The sequence below is a fragment of the Thamnophis sirtalis genome, unplaced genomic scaffold, assembly GCF_051295495.1.
Source record: "Thamnophis sirtalis isolate CommonGarterSnake01/CBP01778 unplaced genomic scaffold, rThaSir2_p1.2 scaffold_3, whole genome shotgun sequence".
Taxonomy (NCBI): Eukaryota; Metazoa; Chordata; class Lepidosauria; order Squamata; family Natricidae; genus Thamnophis; species Thamnophis sirtalis.
The window spans coordinates 117374579-117402118 of record NW_028261383.1 but is presented as its reverse complement, the minus strand read 5'-3'; the positions used below and the strand labels follow the sequence as shown (position 1 = coordinate 117402118).

Genomic DNA, 27540 nt, shown 5'->3' with positions numbered 1-27540 from the left:
ATTTCCTTCCCACTTCAGGGGAATGTTACTGCAAAATCCCCATTCCCTCCCAATCAACTGGAACTGTGGAGGCAGAGAATAGATGGGGGTAGTGCCAGTCAGAGGTGGTATTTACCGGTTCTCTGAACTACTCAAAATTTCCACTACTGGTTCTTCAGAATTGGTCAGAACCTGCTTAATGGCACCTCTGCCCTCCCCTCACAAATCCTGAACTCTTGATTGCATGATTTTTTTTAAAAAAAACCCACTGAGTTCAGAACTTATCCTCAGATGAACCCAGTGAAAAGGCTTCAGAGTAAAACCAGCAGCTTTCACCATCTGTTCTTCTTTTCAGCTGCTTAGTCAGACCAGGCTCTCTTTATCAGCTCTGCCTCCTTTCACCAACTTTCAAGGGACTGTTGAGTACAGAGACATTCTATCTTTTTCAAGCCACATAGCAATAAATTGGGCATCCAGATAAGGCTCTTACTACATAAAGTGGTAGGGGAACTCCTGATCTGTCACACCTCTATTGTTAATGATTCTGTGTTTCTCCATCTCTTCTTGCATCATATGCAGGGGTGGGTTTCTCGCCCCGTTCCAACCGGATCGGTTGGAACGAGGCCGGTGGCGTCCTCACGCACGCACGCGGCGCGCGCGTGCATGCACGCGGCATCCTCGCACGCGGCGCGCGCATGCGTATTAGCGTCTGCGCGATGCTCCAGCTGCTCCTGGAGGATCGCGCAGGCGTTCTGCGAATGCGTGGAAAGCGCGAAATTAAAAAAAAACGGGTAAGGAGCGGGTGCGGGTGTGCGGGCGTGCGCGGGTGCGGGGGGGGGGCTTCGCCGTTCCCGGAAGTTACTTACTTCCGGGTTCGGCGACCAACCGGATCGCAGGGACCGGTGCGAACCGGTTGAAACCCAGCCCTGATCATATGAATTTCTAAAGAACATCTGTTTCAGAGGAAAAGGTGGAATAACTATGCAATAGTTCTTGATAAACCTCTCACTGGAAGCATTCCATAATCACTCTCTTGATAATGATTGTGCCTCTCAATTAGAAATGGCTCCTGATTCCACAGGAACAGAAAATTAAGGTAATTGCACTATGGTGAGAAACTTTGTTTTTTTTTATTATTTCTGAGACGCTTAGGTCAAAGCAACAATAATTACTGGAATTCCTCAGGAAAGAACACTTTAGTCAAAAATAACCCTTGACCAAAACAAGTGGACAAAATCAACAGTGGAACAGAGAGTTAGTGATGTCAACCAGTGAAACTAAAGGTCAATTTTAATTTCGTATACTCATTTATTTATACAGTATTTAATGAAGACATTTTAAAATGGATGAGGATAGGAAGAGAGTAATAGTGAGAGGAATTTAATTCATACAATGACATATATTTTGGAAGTTGCATACCTTCTGATAGCTAGAGAGAGAGAGACAAAGATAATAAACCTAACCCCCATGGTTGTGTATAAAATAGAGACAGACTATTTTAAAATTATAGGAGGTATACTTCTGGTTCAAAGAGTTGCTAAGAATAATTACTTCCTGTTTGGACCTGCTGCCTTGACAGAACATTCTGTCAGGATGCAGTCAGGATCTTGCCAAGAGGATTTTCAGGCATATTGCCAGAGAAACAAGAAGAACATAGATGTCCTCCAAACATAGAAAATTACAGTGACATTGGCTGTTGGTATGGAGTTTAAACATGCTAGTCTCCTTTAGAAGAAAATTACCTGAAATTTCAGCCAAATAAAGACACAGAAACATGCACATGGATCGGTGCTGTGGGATCTCATGTGTTCTCAATGGTCCCTAGCCCACTTCCATATATAGTTCTCTATAATTTTGTTGAGCAAGGATTTTACAATGTTGGTTCTACATGAACTCTACACAAGAAGAGGCATGGCTTGTGTTAGACCTAAAACATGGAAACAAAAAGGAAGGAAGAGAACAAGGGTGCTTAAGGAGGGCTGAAAAGACCACAATTGAGGAGATCAGAAATCTCTTAAAGATTTTTCATTCACACTTGCCAGAATTACAAGCAAGGTATGCTATTGGCAACTTAACATGCATATATCTCCTGAAATAACAACAGTACATCTTCCTGCCTTCAGGAAGATGAATATGATTTGTAAGAGAGAGAGGGGGGGGAGAGGGACTATCCCTGGCTTAATATAGAGTTCTGGTGGACACAATTTGGACTGTCCCATATACAGACCCAGTTTCCAGGTATCAATTCTGCAATCTTAAAATCCCTTCACTATAGCTGCCTTTTGTCATTGCTCAACATTTCCTTTACCCACCACCCCCTTTGTTGTATTCTTTCAAAATATACCCAGTTAGATGACCTCTAGCACTAATATTTCCATCTTCTTTTTTGGTAAATGCTTCTCATCTTTAAAGAGAGATGGAAAGATTGACATGATAAATTTGTAATTTTCAGTGGAAGAGAGCCAGACCAGGCCAGGCAGAGGAGTCTAGTGGGGAATTAGTCTGAAATTCTTAAGTAGGCACAAGAGGGCAAGGTTCACACACCCCTTCCACCCACCCACCCCGGAGTGCTGTTGAACCTTAGCTAGTCTGGCTCAGTTGCAGACTACCAGTCTTGGGAAATTGCTGTGAAACAGGCATGAGCAATAAAGTAGCTAATTGAACTCTTCACGCATGGATCTGGTTATTCACACCTAACTTTTTCTGTGAAGAACCACCTTCCTATCAAAGAAAATATTCCCATTTTGAGAAAAAAAGTATAAATCTTCTTTGTTCTGATAGTTTGCTGCACAAGATCTAGAATGTGGATACATATCCAGGGCTCTGCAGCAAGGCAATATTAAGCTTCTTCCACTAAAGGAGACAGCCATATTAGGAAATACACAGTATACCACCTGGCATGGCAACTACACACTGGATTTGAGATATATCATCACACATCTTTTCCCAGTCTGACGTCCTCTGTATATTGAGAGCATTAGGGCATTACCAAATAGGCATGCTGTGTGCCCTGAAGTGCTTATTCCAATGATACTCAACCACCAATTTTTTCACCTGTATTTTAGGCTTGATGTATGGTACAAAATCACTTGAGGAACCTGAAGTGATAGACATGGATCATGTCTGTCTATTATTATGGGTGGAGAGGAGAGCCAAGATGATGTTCTGGGTAACCAACCCAGTGTCCTTTTCTCAATCTTGTTAGAACCATTGCATTTTTTTATCATGGCTGTAAGGATGGAAAATGAATTCAGTGTGTTAATGGACTCATGCCTTTAAGAAGCAGGGTTTTTATTTCCTCAATGAGGCCCCAATGCTTGGGATTTTTTTATCTCCATAAAACATTTTGTGCAATTTCCCTTCTTCTGTATTTCAGTTATGTAAGACAGCTGGATTTTATTTTCCTAAGAAAGATGGTTTAGATCAGGGGTCCCCAATCCCCAGTCTGGACCCCACTACTGGACTTTGAGCCTTTTGGAACTGGGGCATGGAAGTGGCAGGCAAGTGCAGAACCATCCCCCCTCCCGCTCCCAGGGGTCCACAAGGTGGAAAAGTCAGAGAATTTTATTTTAGATGATTTTTTACATTTATTTTGCATGTTTACTTGCTCTTGTTTACTGTGGAGCAGGACTTCTGTGACATGGAAATTTCAGATTAAGATCTTTCTACCGATTCTTACTGAATGTTGATTAAATTACATTTAAGTTAAAGATAACCAGAAGGTGGGGAAAGGTCCTGTTGTCTACTGCATCCAGAATTTATCCACGGAACTATGATCTGTCACTTTTTGTCAGTAGACTTTTTCTTTTGTAAAGCTTTGTGGTGTCATTAAAAAGAGAGCTGCCTTTGATGGGCAGAAATAACATGAGATGTGCATCTTAAAATCCATTGAAATATCAAGAAAACAGGAAGACTTTTCATGCTTTTGGGAGGTGGGGTGGCAAAGAAATATCATTTGTTATCTGTGCTTGTGACACCATTCTTCAGATATGTAATGCGGAATGATATGGTAATTATACACCAATTTGGGATCAAGGAGATTTGTGGGTAATGATCATACAGATTTTTATTTACAGATGTTTTATAAGTGGATGTCTTAACATTTCCAATTTATCTCCCCAAATTTACTACAGTAACTGCGGCCCACTTCTCCAAAACTGTGTTTGCAAGCTTTTATAGAAAATGTTTCTTCTATATAGAAGGATTTGCTTTACCTTCAGTTTCCTTCCAAGGTACCTCCTCGATTATATCAACGTACTGTATCCAGTATTAAAATGTTCCTATGAGGAATCCAATTGATACTTTATTAAATTTACCTCAGAGCCAAACCTCTGCCTCAAAGGAAAGACAAACAATAATTGGTGCATGGAAAGGCCTAATAACTTTGAAAAGGGAAAGAAAATGAGAAGTTTCTTTTTAAAGAATATTCAATAATCCATATTGAAGCTCGCACATTAAAAAAAAAAAGGCACACAATGACTATTAGTTATTTGGGTTTCCTCTGGGTTATTCCTTTTTCCACTGAGTAATACCAGTGGAATGGATGAATTCCCATTTTGAAATGTTTACAACTATATGCTGAGCTGGTAAGAATAAATTATCATTCTAAAAGCTGAGTCAGGATTGAAGATGCATAACCAAGATCAGAAGAAGTCATTTGCTTGAGTGGATAAAATACAGAACTGACTTTAGTCTGCCGTTTCTTAAGGCAATCTATCCCTTAAACTGATGGATAGGGGATTTAAAACAATTAGATTCCACTTTCACCAGAGAGAAACACAGTATACTGTCTTTCCCCTTCTGTTTCCATACAGTTCCTCCTATTCAGCCAGAACACATGACATCATTCCATATTCAATTATAAGTTGTAAGTACATCTGAGCTGCTGAATTATGGTCAATATCATTAAAATTGGATTGTGTGCCACTGAGATGTTTGCAGCAAATGTTGTGTACTAAAGGAGAATATATGCACCTAGAAGAGAAGAAAATACACTAGACACACCACGTAGGAAATAGCTGTATTCCTATGCAGAGAAACTTTTAATATATGAAAATATAATCATGTCTTCAGAAATAAAAACTTCATAAAAGTGCAACAAAGCAAACCTCCCCTAGACACACTTTATTACTAAGTCAAGTCCATAGTTCTCAAATTTCTTTGAAGTCAGCACCCACCTATGTGTACCCTACCAGTCTCAGTGTGTTAGGGAAAGTCTTCCTCATCCCCATGCATTTCTCCTGGTCAATGAAAAGTGAATTGGCTTTGACAGCAAGATCATGTTCCAGATTGGCTTTGGTGTGAAGCAGTGTCTGGAGAATATCTTCAGCATCTCTCAGCCTCTGTTGTAGTCCCTGGATTGTATCATCAATTTCATAGACTTCATTCACAAGGCTAAGTGGGAAGAAAGTAGGGAAGGGTATTAATACATTATTTTCATGCTTTAGGCTTTTCACCTCCTTTTCTTGTCAAAAATTTACACAAAAGGCTACTATATTTTCTGAGAGAGAGAGGTGGTTTAGAAATATGAGAAATAAATAAATAGATAAAATGAAGGACATTGGAAATAGAAGCATGCTTTTGAAAGTCACATACCAAATGATATAATATGCTAAAAGATACCAATGGAATTTATATTTCAAAGAATTTTAAAAATACTGAATTGGGGTACATGCATTAAATTTTAAAAAAATTGAAATAGGTGACATTTTCTCGAGTTCACTTTCTCTATAGTGTACATTAAAGAAAGCTGCATACGAAATCTCCATGTTAAGGAAAGCTGCATACTTTTACAAAAAATGTTTTAAAAAATGCTTTGAAAAGCCGTTATCATTGTTATTATTAAATACAAAATATTTGTATTTATATAATTTTATTTATTGTGTAAACAGCCATGCAATAAATCCTACCAAACCCAATAATGTTTTTGCTCAGCATGCTAGCTTTTCACAGGGAAGCTTCCCCAATAAACTGACCATTTATTGCACTCAATTGCATAAAAGTTATTTTTCTCCCCCATGAAACCAATGAAACAAAAATTGTCTGAAAAAGTGTCAGTGTGACAAAGCAGCACTACTTAGGGGGAAAATGAAAAAAGAATGGAAAATTGTGGTTTCCTGTTTGCATACTAGTATTCTCACATGTCATTTTTTTTCTCTTTCATGTCAATTCAAGTGACTGGGCAAAATGAACTTTTCACTCTGAAGGATGAAGAAGAAGCAGAATAGTTGATTTCAAAAGGCACTCTAAGGTGAAACTGGTTTTCTAGCTAGTGAACCAAACTGAAAAAGGAAACTAGAATCTCCATGGAAGGTTAAAGAAGCAGTGTGCTTAGTCCCGTTTCCTGTTGCCCATTGTAGCTGATATCAGGAGTTCAAAGTTCAAATACACGAGGAAGGACTTTCTTTACCATTGCTCCTGAAGAGAGCCAACTGGTCTATAACTGATTGATGGTTCAGTCACAAATTCTATTCAGTCAGAAATGCAGAGTAAGCTAACTATTGGGTTTTGGCCTCTGAAGAACAGTTAAGAGTCAGACTAGGTCAATTATACTTAGATATTATGGATACTAGTAGCTCATTAATTGTGACCAAGAACAAACTCTGGGCCTATCTCTATTTTGGTTCAGAGTTTGTGTCTGGTTCATACTGTGCAAAGTTTAATTGTGAAATTAGAATAAGAAAATTAGCTCTTAAATAGAAAATCAAATTATTACTGATTGCTAATTGAATGAACTGAATTAGTGTTGTACATGAATCTAAAAAGCTAAGTATATGTGCAAATTAGTAACATTTATTAAAAACAGGCATGGAAAGGGCTAAGCAATACTGTCCCAACTTCTCTTTATACAGTTTCCTAGGTCAGGGGTCCTCAACCCCTGGCATGCCAGCATGTGGGCCATGAAAACAAGTGAAGCCCCATTCACGGGATGCAGACAGCATACAAAACCGTACCCCCTCTGGTCCTCAGAAATTGCTTTCTCCACAGAACTGGTCCTTGGTACCCAAAAGGTTGGGCACCACTGTCCTAGGTGGTTATAAAGGATGAAAGGAAAGTTCTCATAGGCTCACAGAGACTGTGAGTTCTAGTCCCACCTTGAGCACAATGCCAACTGGATGACTGTGAGCCAGCCTCTTGTCACTGTATCCTAACAGGAAGGCAATGGAAATTTACTTCCAAAACCTTGCCAAGAAATTTGCCACCATCCCTGAACTTGTTCCATAGGCTCTTTCATTCAAACTAGTATAATGTTTAGCTTGGTCATTGGCCAGGTTTAGTAGTAGCATTCCCTTTCTGCCCTTAAAATGTATGGGACTACACTTCCCATAATCTCCATTTAGACGTGTGGCTGATTCTGGTAAGTCCTATTCAAAGGCTCCGAAGCCACAATAAAGCATGGGACCCTGTATTTCAGAAGACTCTGTTGTGGTTTTTTACAGGGATAGCCCTCTAGAACATTATGCTAAGAACAAAGAAAAAAATGTATTCAACCCCTTCTTGCCCTAAGAATTTAATGTTCTGTGGCTGGTCGATTCGTGTGTTTCATCAAAAGGTGTGCCTGAGCAGTCTCTAAGTATGCAAGCTTGTGCATGGAAAACAGAGAAGAATGAGAATGTGACACAGTGAAAGAATTGAACCTCTGTTGTATTGTACATGCTTTGCTAAAGAAATCTCTAGGTTTCATGCCTGTTGAACCTCAGTGAACGGGATCAAGTAGCAAATAATGTGGGATAAATCTGGAGAGTAGCTCTTAATCAGATAATATAGTTAAATTACATACTTATACTGTATACGTATACAGTAGCATGGCCTGATTAAGACTCTTTTCCAAAGGTCTGCCACAGTGGTGGGTTTCCAAATGTTTTACTACCAGTTCATTCTTGCATGCTCACACGGGTGTGTGATGCTTCTGCACATGCACAGAAGCATCTGGGCAGGTGGGTGGAGCCTCCTGCCACTGCTACTACTGGTTCAGCCAATCCATGCCAATCTGGGAGCAACCCGCCTCTGGTCTGCTGTCTTTGCTGTTTATGAACACTTTCCTTTCCTTTCCTTTCCTTTCCTTTCCTTTCCTTTCCTTTCCTTTCCTTTCCTTTCCTTTCCTTTCCTTTCCTTTCCTTTCCTTTCCCTCCCCTCTCTCCTCTCTCCTCTCTCCTCTCTCCTCTCTCCTCTCTCCTCTCTCCTCTCTCCTCTCTCCTCTCTCCTCTCTCCTCTCTCCTCTCTCCTCTCCCCTCTCTCCTCTCCCCTTCCCCTTCCCCTTCCCCTTCCTTCCTATAACAAGGGTAGAGGATTTTGATTTTCCTTACCGTAACTGGGCATAATCTCGGCAAAGTTCAACATTAGGTCGACGTGTACGCTCATCCAGACGAGTCTGGGCAACTTTCAAAGAAGGTCCTTTTTCCCGAATAGCCTTCCGAATCGCTTCTATGATCATCTCTGTATCAAAGATTTCTTGAAGAGTCTACAATTTGGAAAAATAAGGGGAAAGATTAGAAAATCAATATGATATTGATATCTGTCTTTAATAAGGACTATATTGGTTCCCCAGCCCCAACTGCATCTTAGTTCTGTAATACAACATGAATGCAGCTAGTGACTGCTGCATTAAATCAATCATTTCTCACCTTTTTTGCCACCCAATTTTTAATTTTTAAAGTCCAAAAAAACAGAAAAATGATTGAATACATAGAATTCCCATTCTTTCAGCCAAAAACTAGGTGGTCATGTTTTTGGTTATGCATCTGTGGGTACAAGTCTAATTTCAAGGATAATCTAATATTTCATGGGGGCTATCCCAACAAAAAGCTTTCATAGTGGCTCTTCTACAGTGAATGGGGAGAGGGTAGATATTATAAGTAGGGGAATGTTACATCCCCTTATGCTGCTCTCTGAAGTTACTATGGTTAGACTAGATTCAAGCTTGAACAAGTATAATTTTGATGAGAGATTTTATATTTATGAAAGGAGCCTGGAAAATCGGGGAGGGGGGGAGAACGCTTGTCCTTTGTCTCTCAGAAATCACGAAAGAGAGAGAATTAACAGTGTGTTAAACATTCAAGAATGCCCTCACAATTGCAAAGGACAGTTGTACGAGGGAAACATGTGACCTGTGGAAATTGTTGACAATCCAGTAAAGTCTCCAGAGAGATTCTAGTTTACTCTCCTCTATCATCTTGTGAGAAAGAGGGAATCTTTCTTTAGAGCATAGGCTAAGTCAAATGTATCTCTAGTGGCTTTTTCCTCCCTCACTATGCCCTAATAAATGTGGGGGGAAAGAATGCCATTCCAGATTGTTCACTCAGAAAAAAAAATGAAAACAACAATCAGCTCTATCAGCTGTAGCACTCCTCTCTTAGCAAACTTTCTCTTCAGGGAACTGCCTGGTGATTAAAGTGTTAACTTGTCATTGTACAGTTTAATAAAATTATATTTAAAAAAAATGGAAAGTTGTTTAGGAAAGCCATGGTGCATATCTGAAATTCTGAAATGTTAAAATTACTGGGAATGTGTTTAGTAATGTACAGATAGTCCTTGATATATGACCACAATTGAGCCCAAAATTTCAATTGTTAAGTGAGTTGTGCCTCATTTTTGCCATAGTTGTTAAGTGAATCACTCCATTTGTTAAGTGAATCACATGGTCATTAAATGAATTTGCCTCCCTCCCAATTGATTTTGTGAAATTGATTTCACCTTATGAGGGTGAACTTTGTTCTCCGAGCTTGTGGGTTGGTTTGTGAATGTTTTGTTAACAGGCTTGGTAACATCTTCAGCAAAGTTTAGTTTGATCCCCTAAAGTCCACTGAAGATGGTACCTAGCCTGCTAACAAAACATCCAAAAACCAACCCACAAGCTTGGAGAATGAACCTTCACCCTCATCCTACACCCGAGCTACAGATACTCGCCACTATTGCAGATCTCACCTTAGCCAGATGGGTCTGAATCTTATTTTTGGCATCAGCAGTTTCAGAGATGCGGTTGGTAAAGGCAACATTTGCTCGGTTAAATTGGTTCCACATCTCATTGGCAGTCACCACAAGCAAAGTTTCAATATCATCCCTGAGCTTGGAAGAGGCAGCCCGCTCACTCTGGGAGCGCAGAATGTTATCATCAGTAAATTTGGCCCAGGATTCTGGCACTGAAATCCTGGGAAAGTAGAAGAGACAAACAAGTGAGTTGTAAATAGTATGTGTGGCTCTTCCTTGAAACTAATTCTGGATACAAAGGTGTACCAGTTATGTTTGCAACATTTGAGCTGTTTAACAAATCCATCTGTGGTGTTTGGACATCCCATTTTTAAGCATGTCAACTATTTTTCTCTTAAGTGAGAAAGAATAGGAAGGGGGAGGGGAGGGGAGGAGTGAAAGAGGAGGAGTGGTGTGAATGCAAAAAAAATTAAGTGTAACTGCAGTCAGAAATGCTGGTGTGGTATTTAAGCCTGCCAAAAGCTAACCTCCTGTACAAACATTAATTTGTTCTCCACATGTATTGCTTTTTAAAAATGGAAGGGGAGGTATAATTCAGTAATCATCATATTACATACTGTTTAGTATTCTGGATATTCTTAAATGAGCATGAAGAAGCATTTTATAGTGGATTGTTCCCTTTTATTGTTCCAACTTTCTGACTGGAATGGAATTTTTCTGGTCCATTTTGTGAGCACAATCTGATATTGGAATAGGTGCAGGGTACTTCTGGTTCTGGTGCCAATCTTTTTTTTTTTTTTTTTTTTTTGTATTTCCAGTATTTTGTAATTTAACTCCCACTAATTCAGCCAGCATTTTTACAGACATTTTTAGTAGAAATCATAACAAAGGCACCAGCTTGTCTATCATTATAGCTGGTAAAAAGCCTTTGCAACAATTAGAGCAAAGGAAAGCAATAGCCTTTGTTACAGAGGGTGAAGTTAGTCTTTGTTCAACTTAGGCCAGCTAGGTTGAATTGATACATTTCAAAGAAATCCACTTTTTAAGAAAGAGAAGTTGAAGGACCATTTTTTTAAATGCATGGAGAATAGCTACTCAATACAGAGCAAAGCAGGAAGTCATCATCCCCATGGTTGTCTTGGATTGATCAGCAAGTGTTTTCCTGATGGAGAACAGGCATGGATGAAGGGCATGAGATGAGATGTTTTGCACCTTTGCTAAGCAAAAAAAGCATGCAGCCCTAGAATCTCTCTAGCTTTTCCAATAGGAGCAGGCACACATTAGCCAAATGGGTAAAGGGCAGGGCAACTGGCAGTGCTAAAGGAGAAATGGGAGCCTTGGAGGAGCGGGATGATCCAGTAGACCAAATGAGCTGGCCTGCCAGACAAGATCAAGCTTGAAAGTTAGAGTTCCCCAGCCACATTGTGCTCCTAATGCACTTCTACCGAATAAAGCATCCAATGAGGAACTAATGTCACCTCAGACACAATATTCAGTTCTGGAGAGAAAAAGTAATACCATCATAGAAGGCATTAACTATGAAGTCATCAAAGGATGAACAATCACATGCAAATGAGTTTTACATTTCTGAAAAAGTGATGTTTATGCTCCTTTATATCTCTAGGATTTGTATAAAGGAAGGTTTGCATTGTAGTCTTATATAGACAAGACACTCATCTATAAAATCACAGACATTTCAACTTTGCATCAGCTGTATCCTCAGCTAAAACAGAACTGAATTCTGTACACCTATTCAAAGAAATAGCTCTTAAGTTTCTGTAATAAACAAAAATGCAACTGAAGGCAATGTACCCAGGAGTCTCCCCTCATTTTATTTTGGCAACAACCCTGTGAAGAAGCTTAGAAAGATTGAATAACTCAGAGTCATCCATTGAATGGCAAGTCTGAATTTATGTAGTTCATGTCCAACATTTAGCCACTGTCACTGGTTCCCTTAAAAATGAAATTGGTAGTCTCCATTCAACACTTACGTGGCATCAAATCGCTCTACACCTCGGTAATAGCCGATGCCATCAGATGTGTTCCTGAGATGGTGACATTTGTCATCAATTCGGTGAGCTGTTTGCTTGTCACTCAAATCTTTCTCCAGCTCATGCTGGGCTGATCTATCAGCTCTGTAGTGAAACGAGGGTCAGGGAGTAAACTAGGATTATAACTTTTGCAAAGAAAATAATTAGCTTCTTAAACTCCTTTATCTCATAACATTGGCAAACTGAGGGCTAAAACAAAACCAGAACATATGCATGCACATGCACATCCATGCCCACACACATCCACACATGTGCATAATCTAAAAATCATTATATTCCAAAGGCTAGAAGAGAACAAAAGCAACCAACAGTGTTCATCCAAAAACTTGGGAGAACAACTGAGCGCTTAATGGAAAGACCCACAGGGTCAGGGCTATCTGGATCTCCAGGGCAGACACTATGACAGAGACTCCTAGATCCCATGAGATGGCACTGCCTAGGAATCCTAATACAAAGGAGCAGGCCCATCCTGTAGATTTTGCTAGGGCAAATGGAGATAGGTGGTCCAACAAAAGGCTTAGCCTTCTGTGTAGAGTTTCATAGGTGACAATGAACACCTTGCATTTCACTGGGAAGCTGAAATCCAGTGCAGGTCATAGAAGAGAATGTTACAAGAGTATATTGTGAAATGATTCAAACAACCCATGTTGCTGCATTCTGGATCAGTTTCAGTGCCTGAATGTTTGCCAAGGACAGTTCCATATATAGGGCATTACAATAATATAACTCAGACAATGGTAAGGTATGAACCACTGTGAATAGCGGGTACTGCTGCCTGTTTTAAAAGAGACAGTTGTTTCCCTTCTCCTCCAGGGCAATCACTAGACCCAACAGAACTGAACACTTTTTGACCAGTCTCCTTGGCTCTTTTCAGTGGATACATGATGCACATAGTATATTATACTCAAAGAACTACATTTTTTATAATGCTGGATTTCTCTTGCACGAATTGCCTATTTAGCAATAGCAATAGCAATAGCAGTTAGACTTATATACCGCTTCATAGGGCTTTCAGCCCTCTCTAAGCGGTTTATAGAGTCAGCATATTGCCCCCACAGTCTGGGTCCTCATTTCACCCACCTCGGAAGGATGGAAGGCTGAGTCAAACTTGAGCCGGTGAGATTTGAACCGCCGAACTGCAGCTAACAGTCAGCTGAAGTGGCCTGCAGTACTGCACTCTAACCACTGCGCTACCTCGGCTCTATGCACTATGAGCCATGTGTTGTTATTTGGAAGCAGGTGTGGTGGTTGGTTGAGTGCTTTACTAGGATCCACTCTCAATTCCCATCCTCATCACATCTCTGACTTTCCCATTTGGGGGAAGATCTCAATGCATTCTACTCACATCTAAGTGAACATTATCAGAAATTTCTGGGCAGTCAGGAACCCAATTTTATCACAGATTCAGAGGCTTTTGCTTATTATTCATAAAAAAAGCAAATCAAGCCCTCTTCTTCAGCTTTCTTTGTTCATTGCTAGATAGGTGTGAATGAGAAGATGGGAAAGTTGAATATGAGCCTTGTTCAAATTGACTTCTCAGTTTTCAGGGAGAAAATTGATTGTCTGGATAGAGCTTCACTGCAGACAACTAAAAATGAATCTTTGAGACACTGATTATCCAGACAAAAGGCTTAACTTGAATCAGCATGAGGTTCTCAATGCTGATCCAAAATTGAAAAGGGGAACTTTATTCAGTTTTTTCCAAATGGTGAAAATCATTTCCCTGGAAAAGGGGAAGATGAGTTATAAATAGCCATGATGCCTCAGTCTGAATAAAGTTCAAAAGGGATTGCCTTTCTTTTATCTTGACTTTATGACATCAACAAGGACTGAAAACAGATGGGCGCTTGCTAATCTATTAGGCATTGCTATCGGTCCTTGAGATCTAAAGTGCCTTTCAAAGACCTCCAACATTCGCCTCTGTGTCTTTTACCAATACTATATGTTTAGAATCCAGTTTTATGTCTCGTGGACATTTCTGATCTTGCTAAAGAAGAAAGCCATCAGTATATAGGAAATGATTCTCACCCTCAAGCTGTGCTATGGAGAAAATTGATCAGGTGGTCACATCAGAATTTATTTCTAAGGCCCTTTAAAGAAAATTGAGATTAAATGTTTTCTTACGCAAGCTGGGCCATTGCCTTATCCAAGTATCTTCTCATTCTCTCTTGGCATGAATGGATTACATCAACCTCCTGGTCAAGTTAGAAAAACAAAAACCCTGTCATATATTTGCAGGGATTGGTAAAAATGTTCAGAATTATAAATTTTGAAAAACACCCCCATTTGTTCTCTTTGCCATTTGATCAATGTGGAAGCTACATCTCTAGTCCTCCAGGAGAGACTTTTTTCTTTCAGACTCAGGGTAACCCTTCCTAGAGGCTTGCAAATGACATGACTTTGGATGTTACTGGGACTTGGTGGGATTAAGATTTTAACTTTTTTTCGATAGCGTCTGTAAAACATCGTGAGAATAATCTTAAGAGACAGGAGGAAGAGCTTCAGCCTTGACAATGGTTGGATAAACAAAATCTTGAGTCCAACGGAGGGATGGAGGTGGAGGAAGCATCTCAAAAGAGAGCCTTCCTACTTCTTTGGAAAGGAAAGGCAGAGGAGAAGGGAAGTAGTTTCAGATTTGCAAGATTCTCATTTACTCATGGTTTTGGTGTCCTGTCTGCACTACTTTGAAGCTCTGAGAGCTGGTTTTGTTTCTGTAAAGAAGCCAAGTAGATATGTTTTCTCACTGTAAGACTTAAGACACCAATTTGGGGGGGGGGGGATATATGCTTTTAAAAACATATTCTAACACATTTAGACATCCATTTTGGTCCTAAATCTTATCCCATTGTATAAATATTTGAATATTTGAGCCCCCATTTATTCTGGAGGCATTTGAGATCCTGTATGGCATTAACTTCGCCATTAGTACCATTTCTTTCTTTTTTCTGTTAAGACTCTCAAAATATCTGTTTTGAAGTTCTGTTTGTTTGGGGGGGGTCTGTATGCATGTATGTATATAAGATATATAAGTAAGGGCCATATTTTGGAATTCTTTTCAAGAGGCACAACTAGTTCCTCATGTAGATAACATCAGGCCTTTAACTGATTGTGCAAAAGAAAAAAATCAATATTAAATATCTAAAAACCAGTTGAATATGACGCTTATTTAGGAAACTGAAATTCAATTTCTCCTTGTTTTCCCCCACCCACCCTTAGGAAAAGAAACAGGTGAGGATTTTATTGTGTATCCTTACCACACTTATAGCAAGATCAAATGCGACCAGCCTTCTTTGAAGCTTTCACACATTTTCTCACTACTTCCATTATTTTTGCTTACCACAGAAAATTGATAGTAAGGAAAAATAACAAAAAATAAAATAACTGCTCAGTGTCTTCTGATTTGTTGTGTTAGGAACATTCCACTTAAAAGTCTACTTTGCACTTTGAAATTTATCCTGTTCCAATTCTTTTCTTGCTTACACTTTGTAAAAATGGTCAGTTATGAATATTATTTTCATTTGCCTGGAATAACTAACCAGAGAATCCAAATATAAATTGCAAATCTGCTTGGTTTTTAGTGATTTAGGTGAAAAGACAAAAGACCGAACAAAGAAAGCACATCCTTTGACCATATCTGAAGAAAGAAAAAGACTATAGGCAGAAAAATGGCTCTGTTTTTCTCTTTAAAGATGTTCCTGCAACTGATTTTATTTAAGCGAAAATGTTTCTAAATTTAAATAAGCCAGAAACTCTTAGATAACATGATCATGCAAAGTACTCTGTGGAATTTTTGACCCATAGACTATAAAGCAGTGGTGGGTTTCTAATTTTTTTCCTACCGATTTGCTCATGTGCACACATGTGAGTGCACTTGCACATGCATGTGGCACTTCTGTGCATGAATGCGGTGCTTCTGCGCATGCACAGAAGCATCCAAGTGGATGAGCGGAGCCTCCCGCCACCGCTACTAGCGTTTCGCCCATCTGGCCCGAACCGGCAGCAACCCACCTCTGCTATAAAGTAGACTGGCCCCACAAACTCTTCTTTCTTACACCCACTTGTCAGTCACATACACCCCCCCCCCCCGGTGACCCAAATATCATTTTGTTTTGGTTTAATTTCTTGAAACATTTCACTCCAATGTTGATATCCACTTGCCTTTGGTCCAGACAATAGCAAGAGACCCACAATTATCAAGGACTTAATTTTTTTCTAGCCCCTCTCCCCCAGTAAAAATCAAACTTTCTTTTGGATAAAAGTATTCTCTAGATCAGGGGTGTCAAATTCAATTTCACTGAGGGCCACATCAGGGTTGCGATCGACCTCGGGGGCTGGAGTGGGTGTGGCCAGGGCGAGCATGGCCAGCTTAACATCACTCATGTCAGGGGCGCCTGTGGCGGCCCGAGTGCTCTACCAGAGAAAATGGCCTCCTGTAATCCTCTGCCAGCAAAATGCAGCTTGGAAGGGCTGCCATTTTTGGCTGTGTTGGCCTCCTTCAACCCTCTGCCAGTGGAAACGGAGCTCGCAGCCCTTTTCACTGGCAGAGGCACCATGGGCCAGTCTTTTGCTGTTTCCAGGGTAGCCCCACAGACCAGATCTAAGCATCCCATGAGCCAAATCTGGCCCCTGGACCTTGAGTTTGACACCTCTGCTCTACATTTATTTGAGCAGGAAATTGATGGGATTAACAAACAGGTTTTGGAATTTGTGTGTGTGTCAGTAGTAGGATTCAGTCAGTTTGCACCACTTCGGGAGAACCGGTTGTTAACTTTCTGAGCAGTTTGGTGAACAGGTTGGTGGAAGAAATCATTAGGGCAGAGAACCGGTTGTTAAATTATTTGAATCCCATCACTGCTGTGTGTGTGTGTGTGTGTGTGTGTGTGTGTGTGTGTGTGTTTGTGTGTGTGTGTGTAAAATAGACAATGTAATGGGCTGATCCAGATGTCCCTGACTCTCATGAGAATTTTTTTTTCCATGAATGATCTTTGAAAGAGAGCACTGGCAAAAATTCTACAGAGATTGCAGCTCTTAAGGAGTGACTACAAGGGATCAGCATTTCAGGGAGAGGTTTGCAACCTAGAGTCTGGGCTCAATATTATCTAACAAGACCAGAACCAATGGCAGCTTATAAATGGAAGTTCAAATTCTACCAGCCCAACTTTAATAATTTTCAAAAACGGAAAGGTCAAGAGTGCGAGGAGCATCAAGATTTATAGCCATTAGCTGACAATTCACATAATAAGGGACCTTGGTAGTGGGAGAATGAAGCTGCTGAAGAAGTAAACACTTGAGGGGGGAAGCACAAATATGGAAAGGCCAAGAGGCAGGATGTACAAAGGAAGACTGAGCCAAGAAGCAAATCCAAGATAGCGATGAGACAAGTGAAATGTTTGCTAGGACATTTCCTGACTTCTATAATATCCAGAAACTACTGAAAGCTCAGAAGAAAAAGCTTATTAAATTGTGTAAAGAATAGTAAGTATTCCAAGCACAGTATTTGTATGTATTTTTTAATCAAAGAATGATTCTTAAAACAATTGCTTTCCTCTACTAATTGTTTACTTAAAACATGAATATGGGGTAACACAAAGCATCTCTTTCATTATTTTCCTTTAATAAGCTGTTATTATTTACATCTATATTTACTTACTTTCTTTCATAATTGCCCACACACCATATTTGAGCCAACCCTAATTGTGAACTGATCTGAAGATAACTCCGAGTAGCTAAGAAAGGAATGATGTGAGTAATCTCATATGCTGCAAGACAGTTCCCACAACTGTCACAGTACAGAGGAGATGAGATTTGTAGCCTAAAATATCTGAAGACAAGCAATTTGGGCAAAGTTATACTCTAAATGAATAGAAAATCATTCAGGCTTAAACTCTGAAAGACAAGCACACGATGGTGCATTTGGGCCATTCACTCTCTCTTTCTGCTTGATCTACCTGTTATGGGGAAAATATGAGATGGAAGGTTATCTTGCATTATTAAAAATAATACAAACAAATTTTCCTTTTTCAGGTGTTAAATGAGCTTACTGTCAACAATTGTTTTTCCACATCATCATGAACAAGATCAATGCCCATTCTCTTCTCTCGGTGAAGCAGGCATTCCTGGGCTACCTAACAACAGGGAAAAAAAATTACTGTATATCTCTGTGTTGAAATATTTTTTTAAAAACTGCTAAATCTGATCCAGGATTGTAAAATATGTTACATGTTGAAAAATATATTTTTCTGTGACACCTATATGTCTTTTCAGTGACAAGAATCACCTTCCTATCTGTCTAATGTGTTTTTTCCAAGTTCTTTCCTTTAGAATGTAAAATCTTTATTTTTACCATTTCACATAAAATCACTCAAACTAATAGCAAACATTGAGTTAGGGTTGTTCAAACAAACAACAGAACAAAAATGTATTTTAATTTATCAATTTATTTAAATATTTAATATTTTATGCATACTTATATACACAATACAGAAAAGAAGAAGAGAGGGAGGGGGAAGGAAGGAAGGAAGGAAGGAAGGAAGGAAGGAAGGAAGGAAGGAAGGAAGGAAGGAAGGAAGGAAGGAAGGGAGGGAAAGAAGGCTCACCAAATACAACACTGATGATTCAGTAACTTTGTAAATAAGGAATGTATGGTATAGGGAGAAAATGAAAGGGATAAAAATAAATTAAAGAAGGAAGGAATGAACTCTGGAAATAATTATTTCTGCATTGCAGGTTTCAGTTTGTGTTCACCTGTTTATCAAATACTGAGGAAAATAGCTGTTTTTAAATCAGAATCTACTATTTGCTTATCCTGCTAATTCTAGTTGCTTTTTATGGAGTAGTATAACATTATTGCTTGCTAAATTTTCTACCTGGCAAAATGCTTGATGATTTATCTGAATTAAAGCAGTTTATTGATCTACCAAAACAAAAATCACCGATACTGATTTTTTCCCCTAAAACTCAAGTGAAAAAATGAGTAAGTACACCATTGATTTGATTCCTCCTGGACTGTTAGTATCAACAAAACTAAGAGGAAATTATTAGGAGAAATGCATAAAACATCTGGACTGTTAATTTTACTGAAACCTAATACGGCTTTTAAACAGCTGAACCACAGCAGGTAACATCACTGAAATATCAAATGTGCTATCAATGGAATTGATCAGTTTACCTGAAGGGGCCCTTCAGTTTCTACCAATCCTCTTTCCAGACGCTTCTTCATCTCTGTAAGAGCATTTGTCTCTCCAATCATTCCGTCTATTTCATGGTTGAGCTCTGTTTTCCAAAATACAATATCATTGACTCGCTCTCCTATATTTTTGGTTGTTTCTGTTTGGGTTTTCCTTGTCTGTTGTTCCTTATCTTGGATCATTCGGGTAGTGTCCACTCTCATGTTCTCAGCGTTATGCCGTGATGCTTCTGAATCCTTGTAGTTGGTCAGATTTGATCTGTACCAATCATCAGGAGAGTACCTATTAAAGAGTGCTGTTCTGTTGGACACAAAGGGGAGCATGTGGCTTGGGGTGACCCCCTGAGAACTCTTGGAAAATGGTGCTAAAGTCGGAGTGATAGCAGCAACTTTATAGTAGGTGCTAGGTCTCCAAGGAAGGCTCAGGCTGTGGGTTAAAGAATAATGAGGGAATCGATTCTTATAACTTGATGCCATGGTACTGATAGCTGGCAGAAAATTTGATGGTGTTGGTCTTGGATGGGCATATGTGGCCGTCAAGGTAGAGCCTAAGAGCTCCATTTTGAGAACAATCTATCCAGTCACATGTCCTGCACCAACAAAAGAAAGCATAGAAATGCATGCAAGAAAGTTCCACTTAAATAACAAACACAATTAACTCAAAACCTAGATGGCAAAGGCCACTGACCACATCCAATTGATCCTTAAATATCATGAAAAGATTAAGCAATGATTTATTCTTTAAAGGTATTATTGTTAAGCTTAGATTTCTGTTGCAGACAAATCTAAAAACCCATCATTAAGATATATAGCATTTTATATCATAAATAAGGACATGCTGCACTTCAGATCTCTCACAATCTTATAATATTGGCCCACTAATAAGTAGCTGATACAGTAGTAGTGATCTGCTGTAACAAAAGCAACAACAATAAATACCCCAAACCAACTTTCCCTATAGGAATATCCCATCATAAGCAATTCTTTATGATTCTATTAATTAATGTCTCAACTCATTTGCTTTTTTTTCAGATGAATCATTAAAAAGTCCAACTCCATATAAATCCTTATGGCTGCATAACCATGTGCCAATTTCATACCCAGCCTTCATTTTTAGACAAATTTGGAATTTGTATGAAAAATTGTTTTAATAGATGTGTGACTTTACTGATTATGGGATAGGAAGAAACGCACCATTGTTCCAGACTCATTGCCTCTTTTATGTCTACTATTTTAGCATTTCTGAGAAGAAATGGACTGAATATTAGATTTAAACATGAGAAATTCAAGTGCAACTCCAGGGTTTAACTGTGAAATGTTCTAAGAAGCCTTGGGAACCATAATCCTGATCTAACTCTTTTATAAGCTGATGGCACTCCTAAAGACAAATAAAGAATTACTCAATAAAAAATTAAAAAGAGCATAGTGTGTTCAATCACGTCATTGACTAAGGTAGGTAAAGTAAATATTTTTGTTTCATCCTGTGATTGAATATGTGAATGTCAGTGGAATGTAGTCAGTAACCTTAAGAAAAAAGATCACCCAAGGTCAGTTCTTTGACAGTTTCTTTTTAGAATCAGAGTAGTAACACATTTGAAATAGTATTGAAAGCTTATCTTGGAGACAACAATCATAAGGGAAATTGTTGGTTCAAATAACCACAAGCTAAGTCAGTCCATTATACTTTCCAGTTAGACTTATTGTCTGCTGGAAACCTAATATTCCTGGCCATCTTATGTAAATACTTGGGTGGTACACAATACACAGTTGAGTAACAAATACAGAAGATTCACCTGAACTGAGGAAGCTTTACTACTGCTGCAAGAACAGAAATTAAGCAGAACCAAACCATTTGATTTATTAGACAGGCAATAAAGATGGCAACTAAAAGTGGGCATCACATGCTAACAGAAGCATCATGGGACATATCAACCTCCTTATGTTCCATGTTAGGTTTTTTTAAAAGTAAAGGTTCCCCTCACACATATGTGCTAGTCGTTTCCGTTCTAGAGGGCAGTGCTCATCTCCATTTCAAAGCCAAAGAGCCAGCACTGTTTGAATATGTCTCCATGGTCATGTGGCCAGAATGACTAAACACCAGAGGTGCACAGAACACTGTTACCTTCCAACCAAAGGTGGTCCCTATTTTTCTACTTGCATTTTTACGCGCTTTCGAACTGCTAGGTTGGCAGGAGCTGGGACAAGTAACAGGAGCTCACTCTGTTATGCGGGAATAGGGATTCGAACTGCCAACCTTTCTGATCAACAAGCTCAGGATCTTAGCCACTGAGCCACCATGTCCCTCTAGATTTTTTTCTGCCATTCTAACACGCATTTGTCTTTATTGCAATAGCACTATAGTAATTTATATTTAATTAATGATCTTCTGAATGTCTTTGAAATACAGTGCCTCCTTTTTAACAATATCCAAATTCACCACTTTTCCATTGGATTCAATGGGTATCAGTGTATTTATTCTCTAGAATTAAGAAATTAAGATAGGGAACATTGGTTGTGTACCCCCGCAACCTGTTGCTGAGCTTCACTGCTGCTCTCTCACAAACACTAGCAAGAAATCATGCATCTTCAGTAGGATTTCTTTGTGTATGGGGTGGGGGTGTGAGAGAGGGGGAATGAATTTTTCCTCTCTCTCAACAACTCTGGTCAAATTTGTTGGTTTCCCATAGCCTGATAAATCAACATCCTGAAAAGCAAGTCCTTGTGGAAAAGGGGGACTTTTTCCTTCCTTCTACCAACTTTATTCAAGATAAAGAAAGGAAGAAGAATAGAAAATAGATGTGATGTTTCTGTTTTTGTCTAAATGGGTATAGAAGTTCAGATCTCTTACTTGATAACCTATGTGATATTTTCAGCTGAAAATAAGCCTATCCGAGCATAGGAGCTTGAGGGGAGGGGAGAACCCTACTCTTAATTACTCTCAGACCTAAGGTGCTTGTCAGCCTGTAGGTGTACAGTAGTGGAAGATCATGGGCCAGTCACTCTCCCTCAGCCCTAGGAAGGAGGCAATGGGAAACCAGTTCCAAAATCTTGCCAAGAAAAATGCTGGGGCTTTATAGTATTATCAACAATATTAACCCCCCAAGAATCAACCAAACAAACAAACAAAGAGTTTAGCAAGCATGTTCAGAAGCCTCTGCACAACCTACACTTGTGGGTCATGTGACAGTTTGTGCTGTCAAAGTTGTTTAGAAGCCATGTTCTTGAATAAAATACATAGGAAGTTACACAAGAAAAGCTGAGTTTGGAGCAGAGGATAAAGTCTTTCCCAAAGCTTTGCTAAACAAACTCTAACCTGTGCTCATCTGCCAAAATGTTCACCACTTTATAAATCTGTAATCCCTCAATTCAGGGTAGAGTCAGGGCGACTGGATGGAGTTGAGCGTTTACTGGCCAGATGCCCCTCCTGATGCCATGTGGAGATCACAGCAGATATTATTTCATTCAGACCTATATTGAGAGTTATCTCATACTGTTTCTCACACTGTGCTTATAATAATTTGTTATTTCAGGAAATGGAATAAGGTCAGGAAATCTAAACAATGACAGCCATATTGCTATTACTACCACTACTACTATTATTACTACTACTATTATAATATCCTTTCTTATCTTCAATATCAATGAACAAGTGATGTTTAAATAATGCATAATTTTATGTAACAATCAGACTTGGATTATTTTATGCACCAAAATGCCCAATAGGTTTTTATTACAAACTACAGCAAATGGTTGAGGGAAAAAATGCCTCTGTAATAAGGGAATTCAATTATCTTCTTTCACTTGGTAAATCTAAGTACCTTTTAAATTCAAAGACATTGATTTATTCCCACTGGGTCAGATGACAAAAAGTCTGTTAAATAAACATTCCAGAACAGTTGTTAGAAGGGAAGCCTGGGGCATTTGGGGCCCATAATTACAAATTAAGACAAGACAATTAGCAGGTTTATACTGTACTTCTGTTGAGGTGTGATATTTAGAAGACTGCTTTCCTTCCCCCATTGGTATTATGAATAAATTATGACACCCCATTTCGTAAAATGAAGTTTATAGAAAGGATTTGGGAGCAGAATATTGTAGAGAGCTAAGCGTTATCCACCTTATGGCATCACTTTCCACCCACAAACGATATTCTTGATCTTTCAATCCCACATTTCTGCATTAACTTTCCGATCAATGTGAATAAATTTTAAGTAAAATGTATTTTATATGTAAACATTTTAGGATATTATTAATATATTGCTATTATTTGAATTCTGTTTTCCCTATAAAATTTCTCCCTTTCTGCTTTTTCCTCTACCTCTTTCGCATCCTAGGGGATCTTACAGTACTTTTTTTTTTTACATCTTTATTATATATATTCTTTGGGCTTTGTGCAATGGATTAATTTCAGGAGGTAGGCGAGAAGCAGAAGGAAAACCTCTTGTCTTAACTTGCCCCTGTGGTTTCACTTTCCATGGACCATTCATTTCCAATAAAGCCATGAGTGGGAAGAGGGCGACTTGCCCTATGCCTGTCTTTTCTATCTGCTTATTCACTCTTGAAGGACTGACAAGTAAGACACGCTGCCTAGAAGATTAGTATGTACTAGGATTTCTGGGTGTTCCTTGAGAGATGCTGCCTTTCTGGTGCCAAGAGAGGCCTTCAGAGAAACCAGAGTGGCTGCTACTCACCTATCTGCATATGGTGCTAAGGAAGGAATGGAAAAAACCTCCTGGATCCACAAGTTGCTGTTCATACGGTGGCCAGTGTCTCTACTGCTCTTCCCTCCCACACACGGCTTCTATCCCGCCCTCTCACATTGTGACATACATCCTTCCAGGTCCGTGCCATTGGTTAAAAGGAGAGTGGAAGGAAAGTGGGGGTGGGGATGAGCGAGGTTGTTAAGGACTCACTTGCTGCTTAGTAACTCTACTCCTTGTCTGGTAAAGGAGGAAGGGAGGAGGAAGAAAAACTGGCAGGGTGTTTATGTGTGTGTGTGTTCTGAATAGATCATTACTCAGCATGAGCTATTAACTGCCCATATGTGAGGGCAGTAAATGTGCAGCAGTGCCCATCCGTCCATAGGGTGTAAAATTGCACAGCTAATGGAGTAAAAATGCCAGTGAATCTCTAGCTATGTATATGGAACCATAACAGGAAAGTGGTGCTGCAAGTTTTTAAAAAAAACAACCTTTGCAGGATAACTGAGGAAGTAGAGAAAACTTAGGAGGAAAAGGTGTAAAAAAATTATATCCTTATTTGACCACCACATGTCATGATTGCCATGGTTAACTTGAGTTGAAGCATCATTTGAAAATAAAATTCTTCCATAGAACTAATGATTCGGGGTTTTTTTAAATCATATATAAAATTTGGGGGAAGAGATAAGTGAAATGTGTTGCTGTAGCAAGCAAACTGAGCCCTCCCTGAGAATAAAATCAAACCTAAGTGACTGACACCACACTCATACAGCACCTTTTAACATTGCTGTTCTGTTCACGCTTACTTATAAATAAATCCCACTTTGTTCACTAAAGTTTACTTACTTGTCTAAATGTTTGCATCTAAATGGTTTTTTTGGAACCCAGCCTAACGTATGCAAAATATGGCATCCCAATTTTAAAAAAAACACATTATATAGATTAGAGAGCTGTGTTCCTAAAATCTAAATGCAGTGAAGTACATTTCATAGCTATTGAGACTCTTTTGGCACCCCAAAATCCAAAGCAATCGTTGTTGCTTACTTGAACCTGGCTGAAGAAGGAACCTGGTCTTCCTAGTGCTGCTGCTGTGCAAGAATTTGTAGGAAGAGTCCATTCAGCTTTCCTTTTCAACCATGCTCTATTATTAATCATGAGTTACAGGGTTTTTATTTATTTATGTGAGTCAGGGAGGAAATCAAAGCGAATGTTCAGGGGATGAGCGGGACGTGCTGCTCATGTACAGAGAGAATGTCCTCGCGAAAAAAAATTGATTGGCAACTATGAGGAATACTCTAAGAATTCAGTGGGTTTATTTCACTTGACTGATATTATGTGGGTGGTTATAAAATGGGATGGCCAGATTCGGTCCCTTAAACATGGGTACTTGGTTGGTACACTACTACTGTGATCAGAAGTCACTGTTGTTGTTCGTTGTGAAGTCATGTCCGACCCTTTGCGACCCCATGGACAACATTCCTCCAGCCCTTCCTGTCTTCTACCATCCTCTGGAGTCCATTCAAGCTCATGCCTATTGCTACATTGACTCCATCCAGCCACCTCATTCTCTGTCGCTCACCTTCTTCTTTTGCCCTCAATAGTTCCCAGCATTAGGCTCTTCTCCAGTGAATCCTTCCTTCTCATTAGGTGGTCAAAGTATTTAAGGTTCATCTTCAGGATCTGGCCTTCTAAAGAGCAGTCGGGGTTGATCTCCTCTAGGACTAACCTGTTTGATAGCCTTGCAGTCCAAGGGACTCACAGGAGTCTTCTCCAGCACCACATTTCAAAGGCCTCAATTCTTTGGCATTCAGCCTTTCAGAAGTCATACTCATGGCAAAAAATGAGGTTATACATTTGCCTACCCCAGTGGTTCCCAACCTTTTTTTGGCCATGCCTCACGTAAGCATCTCTAAAAACCTGACCCCCCCCCCATGACATATAATTCTTATTTTACTCAAGAAGTGAACTCTACTCATGCGGAGGAAGCCTAAAAGGCCATTAACATGGTTTAAACAAGGTTCAAATTGCCCCTATTAAAAATAAAATTCCCCCCCCCCCTCTGGGGCCTGGGGCCCATGTTGGAAACCACTGGTCTAGCCTAAACTGTTGCTAAATGAAGGTGAATATATGTGTTTTAGGATAATTTGCAGGATCCAGCCTGGGTTAGTCACAGAGACCAGAGGCTTAGTCTTCCAAGCTTTGGGACTCATGCTGGACCTCATGAGTTGCCTTCCAATTATTTTTTGTGAACCCCTGTAAACATGTGGTATCCTCTATATTACTAACACCTCCATCATCTCTGTGGTGAACATTCCAAAGGTGGGTTGCTGCCGGTTCGGCCCAGATCGGCCAAACTGGTAGTAGCGGCAGCGGGAGGCTCTGCCCACCCATGCGGATGCTTCTGCAAATGTACAGAAGCTTCTGTGCATGCACAGAAGCATTGCCCGCATGCAAGAGCGCACCCAAACTGGTAGTAAAAATATTGGCAACCCACCTGTGAAACATTCCTTGATTGCTGGCACTTGGAACTTTTAAATCTACAGCACTTTTGATTTAGGTGGGTTTATTTAAAATATTGTCACTGTCAAAAAATGACTACCATGGAGGGGACATGCATATTCCTAACATGACCATCCCGATGAAGGTAGGTATTCATAAAACACCAGGAAGTGAACTGGTGAGAATGTTTCCTGATTCCCCTTCTTATACCTACTCCTCATGGAAAATATATCCTGGGTAAAATTTTGAAGATACATACTCTTACTGAATAAATATTTTATCCCATGATATATTTCATCCCATAACTAGATCACAAAGTAGGCCAATATTTGGGCTTCATGTCTTCTTCTCTTCCTGATTGGAAATTTGGATATTTCAACATTAACAGTTCAGCAAATGGGTTGAGGATTTATGACATACTCTCTCAATCCTTTTTTCAGCAAAACAGATGCAGAGATACTGAACTTGTTTTATAAATAAAATGCTGGGAAACGAGAAAGTTATTGACATAGCTTTCCTAATAAAAAGCTAACCTCAGTATTGTTTTTGACCCATTAGGTTTATGTAGATGATAATAGCACATCCGTGCATAAGAAGAGTTTGATGAATCAGATCATCTAAGCTTAATGGCTAGTCCAGCATTCTTGCTTTATAGATGCCTTTGAGAACATTAAAAGCAGAACATGAGGACAAGACCTCATTACTCTTTTCCAGTATGCAAGTAATATATGTACATATAAAGGCATTAAAAATATTTTGCCCTGCTATCTATCTAAGCTGATTATTTGATGATGATGCATCTTTTGGCCTCTCCTTCTCCTTTTCCCTCTCCTTCTCCATCTTCTTTTCTAATTTGATTTATGCATCATTATTACTTCTTGCTACCTAGAATTGACAGATTAGCCAGGTTACAAAAAATATAAATACCAAATGAAGTAGTAACAGACATGATACTTTGCCTCCTTGAGGAGAAATTCCCTCATCAAAATTCAAAGGACTATAGAAAAATGCTATTCGATGATATTCTCAACTGCCAAGGTTCGAAGTAAAAACCTAAACCATAATGTGACTTGCTTCTGTCTGGCTTAACGTATTGTATGAACACAATGACTGTGGCTTGTAAATCATAGTGTATGCCTTATAACAGTGATGGTGAACCCTTTTGGCACCAGGTGCCAAAAAGGAAGCATGTGCTTAT

General features: G+C 39.4%; 1 protein-coding gene across 1 annotated transcript; it reads right to left on the bottom strand.

Moving 5' to 3' along the window:
• Positions 1–4987: 4987 nt before the first annotated feature.
• TEKT3 (tektin 3) lies at positions 4988–23929 on the bottom strand. The gene is made up of 8 exons (XM_087709811.1): positions 23835–23929; positions 19126–19733; positions 17999–18082; positions 14082–14152; positions 11898–12041; positions 9904–10126; positions 8286–8440; positions 4988–5373 (listed from the first exon to the last, which is right to left on the bottom strand). Exons 2-8 carry the CDS (start codon positions 19702–19704, stop codon positions 5157–5159), a joined length of 1473 nt encoding a protein of 490 aa, XP_087565937.1. The 5' UTR covers positions 19705–19733; positions 23835–23929; the 3' UTR covers positions 4988–5156.
• Between the last annotated feature and the right edge of the window lie 3611 nt (positions 23930–27540).

Excerpts from the sequence above, each read along its gene's own strand:
- TEKT3 (XM_087709811.1), bottom strand. The coding sequence starts at position 19,704 with ATGGAGCTCTTAGGCTCTACCTTGACGGCCACATATGCCCATCCAAGA. Across the intron at positions 14,153-17,998 it reads TGGAAAAACAATTGTTGACA|GAGGTTGATGTAATCCATTC; the intron begins GTAAGCTCATTT and ends TAACTTGACCAG. Across the intron at positions 12,042-14,081 it reads AAGGCAATGGCCCAGCTTGC|AGCTGATAGATCAGCCCAGC; the intron begins GTAAGAAAACAT and ends GTTTCACTACAG.